The following is an 8,932-nucleotide window of genomic DNA, read 5'->3' on the forward strand; positions in this document are numbered from 1 at the left end:
ATTATTATTATTATTATTATTATTATTATTATTATTATTATTATTATCTTTATTATAGTGCATGGATATCTCCCATATTGCACTGTCTTCAAAATACATTAAATTTTACATCTTTTTAACATAGTTCGTCTTAAAATTAACTTTGTACATAGTTTCCTAACGAAAAAAAAGAAAGATATTTCTTAAAACTTAAATTCCTTATAATGTATAAACATATGTCTTATACAATAGATATTATATAGTATACTTTGTTAAATGTATGAATGTATTCATTTCAGAAATTGAACATTTTGTTTTTGAAACGGAATAGAATTTAATTCAACAAAACTACAGTTACGATATAATAAACGAATAAATTTGTTTATTTTTATAACATAAATTTCTTCATTTTTACAAATATAATTGTAATGAATGGTAATGACGTTTTACATTAGAAGAACATGTATTTTATGAAGCATTCATTAAAAATATAAGAAATATTTTTGAATATTTTCAAATGCGAAAATTGTAATATCTCAAAAAGAGAGATACATAACACTCTACTTTCGTAATCATCGACACAAGTATAAAATTCAAGCATAGATTATATTGGAACGATCATGCGAGCATTTTCCAGCGAATGCTCGTTTTAGAATAATTTTCGTGGCATGGAGGGGTTCAACGAAACTCTTTTCGATATCTGAAATGCAGATCGAGCATTTTGATATGGAAGGCACGTTTCATTCATCTACCCGGATAAGGGTTATAACGTCTCTTACGCGTAGACTGAGAAATGTTACGTAACAAATTAATGGTAAAACTATTGATGCGTTTAATCAGTGTTTTATTTATCTTAAAAAAATAGCCATCTCTATTTTACATTGTAGAAGAGTAAAATTCTTATCTAGATATAAGTTTCAAATAACGAATACAGGATAAGCAAATTTGTATTTATTAATTGTACAATTGTACAATTGTAATCACAACTGGAAGATAAGCAATTTTTTCTTCACCACTCGCACAATAAAAATTTTGAATAATGACTATGAAATAAAAAAGTTTCCAGTTTCTTCTCATGGAATAGAATATAGAATTAAATCAAAGCTACGAATAAATCGCAATACGTTGACTTCGTGCGTCATCTATTAAACGAGTAATGATTTTGAAGAATATTTAAAAAAATATTTGTTTTAAATTCGACTTCATGACACGTTTCACCTCACTTTACTCGAAATTCATCTTTCCAACCGTTTTGAAACAAAAATACGGTGCCGCGATCATTCTCGAAATCCAATGACAATAATTGTTCAGCGCAAATAGCTTTCAGAGAAATTTATTCGACAGTAAAGGGGGACAACAAGCTCCCGCATCGACACTTTCAGCTGACCTGATCGAAATATTCAATTGATCATTGATTCTGACATAAATAGAGACACCTGACGATTTTGTCACAGTGTATCGCGATCGTAGCAAGGTGAATATCAGCACGTATCGAGAAACTGCAGATATCCAGGAAACGTGTTTCAATTTTCTCGCTGATAACGTTGTCCGGCTTCCCTGTTACACTTGGTAAAGAAGGTAATCATAACTGGATCGCATTCGACGTTTATAAAAATTGTAACGCTTCTAAAAAACCAATCGAAAATATTTTTACTAATTACACCTTCATTGGAAGGCGCTGATGCTTAATGTTTACTGTTTAAAGAAAAATTTCTTGTCCTTAGTATATTACAAAAAAATATTTAGAATAGTCGTGAATAGGACGTGCTGAAGATTCACTCAAAATTTGAAGTTATTCGAACAATTAGAACTCGAGATATCATGGTAACCATTTAAAAAAAATATAGCAACGAGGAGGTTTTAAAGTTTTTTATACCAAATACGTATACTTACAATTATTTGCTCGTTGAAAGTAAACATCAGTTTTGCACATTCCACACGTTACCAACGAAGAAATTGTAAATAGTAAAAATTACAAAGAAATTTAAAATGCAGTATTCAAATCAACTGCAGATGATAACATCGTTTCGGGCACCGTTCTCTTTAAACACCCCTAACTTCGTTAATTTTCCGAATGTAACAAACTCCTTTGGCAGATATATTTTCAAAGGTCTACTCTTTGAGAAAATGCAATAAAATAATTGATATTTCGAAAGCTCCGGACTAGAATACTCAGTTAAGGTAAGAAATCCGCTTACCTTTGATTCGTATCGAAGCATAGGATCGAGCACAGTTTTCCTCCTCTGGAAATTCGAGGTTTCCGTGTCGAGGAACGCCTCTTATCCGCGTTAAAGAGCAAGAAACGCACACACGCGGAAAAGATTTTCGCGCGTGATCGCGGATAGGCGAACGTCAGCACGAACATTCGGAATATTTAAATGCGATGGGGCTTCGACGTGCAAACTCCTTTCCGTTTCTTCGCCCACGGTTCTTCGAGCATTCTGTCAACTCTTGGACGGTAATGGAAGAAGTCCTAGGAAAAATCGTTCAGTTTTCCACACAGAGCCGCGGAGGACGCGTGACGTGCGCACCTGTCCGAGTATCCTCAACGTATTTCGCGACCACCGATCACGTTAGATCTTTTCGTGGCGTAATATGGCGATGGTACAACGGCTCGACTTGCAATTAGCCGCGCGATAAAATCTGTGAATCGTCCTGGTGGCTGCTCGGAGGGGTTACGATACTTTCACGGACTTAAGATTAGAAGTAAGGTAGCTTTGACAGGTTTATATTATATCAGAGGTCGCATTGCTAGTTTCGAAGCAATCTCTCTCGATGTTAGGTGTCAGAGATTTCAATGTGCACACGTAGTTGTCATAGTTGGTTCAAGAATTGTTTTAAATATTTAAATACACTCTGACTTGACCTCGGTGTCTTCGCTCGGTCCTCTTCTTTATTCGCTGTTCTTGTCTGCGTTCGCCGGGCGTCCGAAAGGGTTGCAAGAGAAAGTTTTAATCAAGAGAATATTTAAATAGAAACTATTTCATACTTTTTAATGCAGTTTTAATTCTGAAGAACTAAATGATGTTACTTTGTTCGTTTGCAGATAATACCAGACGAGGACGATGATACTTCTATCGCGATCTTCCGAGTCTACGCGAAGCTTCTTCGTTGGTGGTGAGTCTATTATCCTTGTTCGAAGCTTCAGATTTAATCATTAAGCTTACCAAAGGCACTTTATTACAGTTTATTACAGACATGTGATTTGTATTGAATTTAATAGAACATTTTCAACAGTATACTTCTCAGTTCTTGTGTAAAATATTTGATTCGTTCTAGCTCTTGTGTTCGGAGTGTACGCGTTGCTGATTTCCCAAAACGTCACAAAAGCAGACGAAGAGCCAGCGTTCTTCCTGAAAATTGTGAAGAACATACCACGTGTTGGTCGAAGCGACGGTTACGACAACCTCTTCTTCAAGTCGCGGAAGAACGCTGGAGTCGGAGAGCACGACAGTGGAATGCAGGTACTTATTGGTTGAAACATGATGTCAGTCTTCGTAACATTATTAACATTAGATTTACAAAGCCAGTTTGATTAATTCAGATTTAAACTGAATTTCGTATGGAAAGTTAGAGAATGTGTCCATATTCTTTGCGAACCCCATATGGCGACTTTTATTCATATTTATCCAAAGAGACATGCATAATTAATTAAAATGAGGCTGATTTTAAAGTAAAATATTCTTTAAACGCACATCACAAACATGTACCCGTTGAATTTTATAATGACAGATTCTATTATTTATATAGCTAATACTTTCACAAATTAAATATCGCCTGTTGGACGAAAATACTAGAAGTTAGAAGAAATTCACGAACACATATAGCTTCAACGTTATATTGATAAATTATATCGCTAATATAGCTAATATTTTTACAAATTAAGTAGCCTAGACTTTCTGTCAGTATATAAAGTGCAACCAAACAAAATTGCATCTGAATCGGACGAAAACTATCGGACTTATAAAGAAATCACAAACACAAATGTTGAATTTTTATATTAATAACGTACCTTTGCGTTTTTCAAGCCTGAACCCTGGTCGTCGCGTGAAAGCGAGGAAGCTTTTGCAGGGCCCATAAAAAGGCGCATACAGTATTCAGCGGCTGACGGTATAGAATTCTGTATTCTACGGATCTTATTTTACTCGTTTCTCTTTTTCATTTTCACTATGCATTAGTCACGCGTTTAGAATATTGATATGGTTAGAAATAATTAACACGTTGGTGAAACTTGATCAACCCAGAAACGGGTCGACTCAAATTATACCATTCTATTCTCATTAACAGGCGAATGGACCTGGCAGAACTTTCCTCTTGCGATAGAGGGGCCACGAGAACTTTGGCGAACTTTGGCTGGATACTCCAAAGACGCAATGGACGAGTAAGTTATCAAAACAGAGAACAATAAAATGTAACGACATTAAATGCATAACGATTTCAAATCATTCAGAACACCTGGAACTTGCATATAAAGTGAAACATATGATGTGGTACAACAGAATATTTCGCTGCCAGATCTTTTACACTTTACTGTTCGCAGCATAAGTGTTTCTTGTTAACGGTCTTTGTTTCTGGAAATGAGGTTTTTTAAAAACCGTGTAAATTGGGGATAGTTGCATTATCAAATTGGATATAAGATCTTTTAAAAATAATTATACGCTGTAAAAAAGATCGTAGTATATAATTCACATTTTTTTTAATATGAGTTTATCCTCTTGGGACCTGACTTTTTATTAATCAGAGAAAAAGATTATTTTTCAAAAGATACTAAGTGAATAAGAAATAATGTATTTATTAAAACGAAAAAATTGTTTCCACGATAATTTGAGAAAAGGAAGAAAAGTAATTATTTGTGACTGAATGCAGAATAAATTAAAAACTAAAAATAATTTGCGAGAAGGAAGAAAAATAAATATTTGTGACTGAACGCGTAACAAATTAAAAATTGATTTTAATAATAAAACAGAGAACGGAAAAAGGACGAATCTCGACTGATTTCGGTTTTCTTCCAGTATCGACAACGAAGTATGGAAACGGAAGAAGAGGACAGGGGATGAGCCTGCAGGTTCGCAAGAGAATTAGCGTAAGCGGCCTCCGACGCGGTTATGGTGCTCGTTGAAGAATATACTTAAAGCTTACTGTCGGTGTAAGGTGTTGGGAAAAATATCGAGAACAATAAACGTGTAAATACGTGACACACTGTTATTTCGTGTATCGCCCTCCTCCTTTACGATGAAATTAAACACATATCTCATAAAATGAGGGGTTCGTGCTTCAATTTCGCGGTTCCAGTCGTTCTTTTTCGTTTCGAACAATGTTCGCGCAGGTGCACTGTCATATGCGCTTCGCGGTAATGTTTACGTAGTATACGGTAGGGATGGATTTCGGAAAACAGAAATAAGGGGATGAATACTGTGACAATATGGAGAGTCGACGTTTGCATTTCGTAACGTCTAATTAAACCGAGTATAGAAATATAGAACAGTTTTATACTTAGTGAAATCTTGTTTTCCTTCGAGATTTCGGCCTTTTTTCTCTGAAATTGAAATATCTCCATGTATCGCAGTATAGATATCTTTTTATATATAAATATTAAATGTAGAAATTAATCTTGTGCATTTCTAAGGTGAACTTACCATTCGTTTGCAAAGAAAATCCATACAAACTTTTAATTTTTTTTTCAATCATGCAATCAATCTGTCACAGAAGCAATCTGTGTGTCATTATTATTTACACTGAAGTTAAAAATAATTGAATATAAAGGTACTTAATCAATTTCTACAGCTAATAATTTTTAAGTACAACTATAATTTTTCAGACAATTTCTTCAATTATCTTATGCGGATTCGTCAGGAAACTGGTTCATCTACCGTCGCTAAATCAGGACACTCGTGATTATTTACCAACAGAGTAGAATAAATACCATAAAATGGAATTATACGGAAACTTGAGTTAGAGGTCTTTTATTTTCAACAATTTTTCATACTATTTAGATACATTTTATAAATATATGTAACCACAGAAATTTCCTATAAATATCTCTTTGTTTATCGTTAATCGAAAACAAGTGTACGGACCTAAGAAATAGAATTTTTAAAACTATTTCAATTAATAATCTTTGAGGGATTCAATCTATAAAGAATTTATCAAGGAAATGTTTTATGATTTTTTCATAAATCTTCTTCTAGAAAGATGTTACCCCTGGACCCGAAGACGAACTTAACGGACTCTCGGTTAGATGCCGCCACAGATATCTTACCAACACCTTTTTCGTGTGATAAGCTAGGTATAAGTAATTATAATGTAAAAAACTGTTTACACATACCGAACAAAAAAAATTTAGAAAATTAAGAAAGTGATATTATAAAAAACAGGTGTATTGAACAAATGTAATGAACAACTGTAAAATTAACAATAACGCACTTTAAATAAAGCTAAGCCAAGCCAAGCTAGGATGGTCCTGTTCATACATTATCATATTAAAAAAATTACTTCGCTAACTTTCTCCGAACGTTTCAATTATATTACTGCAACAACTATGAAGTCGATCGAATTGCTTTCTAAAATAAGCGATGTATGCATTAATGTATCTATTATTCATAAAACACGGTCTTAAACCAAAGTACCAAGGAAATTTAGTCTGGTCACAAAAAATACGAGTCTATCGAGTGTTTTGACAAAAAAAATTTGAAAGAATTCACTAAATGGAGTTAATCTCTGCTCGCAAGCGGTTCATACGTTGAAAAATTACTTCGCTAGATTCCCACAAATGTTTGAATTGCATTGTCGCAACGAATTGCGTCGAATTATGGAGCCACTAAATTGGCTTCGGGAAGAAATTTATATCGATTGCAAAAAATTATGAGCTCATCAAGTACGTTCGACACTAAAGTCGGTAAGAAAAAAAATTTAAACGGAGTTAATCTTCGCTCATTTATCGTCCTGGTGGCTGCTACTGGTGACAGATGGGGAGGAGAGGACGATCGAGCCGCGCGGATGGCCACGAAACGGTGTGTCTTTCGATTCGGCGCTGTTGTTACAGCACCCGTTCGCAAACGGTAGTCATTACTTGAATTAAATAATACTCGGTATAATTATTTGGAAAGTTTACGTCGAGACATATGGGGTCGCTCGGGTCCGGAGGAACAGTCGAGGCTTTTAATTACGCGCGGCTGCCAAGCAACGCTTCTCTGGAGAGATTGCGCGCTCGTCGCCGCGCTGGGCCCCCAGTGTAATTAGCCGATGTTTAGAAAGCTGCTTCGTCTATATCGATGGCTCCACGTGGTTCGAACACGGGACTCGGAACGTTTAGGGAACCCGGGAATCGGGACCATTGTTTAGATCGCGCTTATTAAAATGTGCGATCACGAAGTGTCTTCCACAGGAGAAAGATTAGAAATTTCAAAATATTGCAGGAGTCTAAACGAAAAATAAGGGACGGAGATTCGAGACCACGATCCACGGATCCACAGTCGACAGCTTTACCTACGCGATCAATCTCGTACCCTATATTTTTTTGTAATATACTAAGGACAAGAAAAATACAGAAATCGATATTCGAAATTTAAAGTGCTGCCATTTTTTGAATTTTCAATATTTCATCATTATTCTAGGTCAGGCCATATCGATACTAATAGTGATGTAGATGTTTATTGATATTTTCGTTTTAGATAGTGCTTTGGTTTGAATGTATTTGATTCAAGCCAAACGAAATCGGTATTTTCAATTATATTATTAGGAATGAAAAGCTTTTTCTGACTGAGACATTTGAGCTTTTCGTTGCTTGCTCCTCATTTTTCTAAGAATACTTCAGGTTCAAATATTGAAAATAAAGTTCATATTATAATATTTGCTGATATATTCGCGTAATGTGTTCAATACTGTATTATGATACTAATTTTGAGTATGATCTATTAAAAGAACAACAATAAGCAAAATTTGTTAGCTATTGAAGTTTGTATATATAAATATATCGCGATGTCCATCAGGTTGTATACTTAGGAGAACGGTAATAACATTACTTCAATGTGAATGAAACAACAATAGTTGGTATGAACTAAAATTTACATTCAGGAGTCATTTTCGATAGTGAACAACGTGGTAGGTTCTCACAGGGTGTTACGTGAAGCTTGGAATCGCAAATATTCGAGGAGGTCTTATACTTCTGGACACCAGTGTATTAGCCTAACAGTCTTTTACCCAACTGCCGTGCGACGGAAAGCCGACAGTATACTAGATCAGAGCTCCGCAACCGCTGCGCCGCGAACACACTAGTTAAAAACAAACTAATTGTAAGTGTACAATTTGATTTAAATGTCCGGTATCAAATTTGAAACATGAAGCATTTAAGGGTTATAGATTTTTAAAAAATCCTCGAAAAGAACTTAAAATTGGCGTTGTAGACTAGAACATCCCCTTAAAGGATTAACTCTTCGTAGCCCAAGATAGTGAAAATTTAAAATAAGTAGGTATCAAATCTTGATAAAAAGTAGTTCTTCAAACTCTACGCATTCCGTCGCGCTATATTTGGCAGACAACTAAGAAAAATTGTAAAAATGGATATTCTACGGGTGCAGACAATTGGATAATGTATTCGAATTCCCATGCGGAGTCTTTCCTTTTCCTGTACATAGAAGGGCGAGTCCCAAAGCTTCGTGCAAGGGAACGTCGATAGCGCGAGTGTGTCCTAAGAGCTGCGACATGTTAGGTCTTTAGTAGAATGACTTTGTATAGAACCACGCACAGCTGGCGGTTGTTCCTTTGCTATAGGACGATAACTTTTATGCCACTTCTAGCAGAACTCTGCCAACTCTAGTGCAACGAAAAGTTGTCACATTGAGCGAGTCCTATCACAGAGTAGTTTTATAAAGGCGAAAGTCTTGTCGGAACCATTAATTAACAGGAACGAGGCTTAGCTACTACGCCTAAGTACTTGTTTATAGATCGAATACAA

At 35.3% G+C, this 8,932-nt stretch overlaps 1 protein-coding gene across 1 annotated transcript; it reads left to right on the top strand.

Annotated features, from left to right (window-relative positions):
* Positions 1-2,511: 2,511 nt before the first annotated feature.
* LOC128891664 (uncharacterized) lies at positions 2,512-5,138 on the top strand. Its single transcript, XM_054151337.1, has 6 exons — positions 2,512-2,685; positions 3,026-3,096; positions 3,259-3,443; positions 4,008-4,089; positions 4,267-4,360; positions 4,992-5,138. The coding sequence occupies exons 2-6, from the start codon at positions 3,045-3,047 to the stop codon at positions 5,059-5,061; spliced, it is 483 nt and encodes a 160-aa protein (XP_054007312.1). The 5' UTR covers positions 2,512-2,685; positions 3,026-3,044; the 3' UTR covers positions 5,062-5,138.
* The last annotated feature ends 3,794 nt before the right edge of the window (positions 5,139-8,932 follow it).

Source organism: Hylaeus anthracinus, unplaced genomic scaffold, assembly GCF_026225885.1.
Source record: "Hylaeus anthracinus isolate JK02 unplaced genomic scaffold, UHH_iyHylAnth1.0_haploid 12002, whole genome shotgun sequence".
NCBI classification, from domain to species: Eukaryota; Metazoa; Arthropoda; class Insecta; order Hymenoptera; family Colletidae; genus Hylaeus; species Hylaeus anthracinus.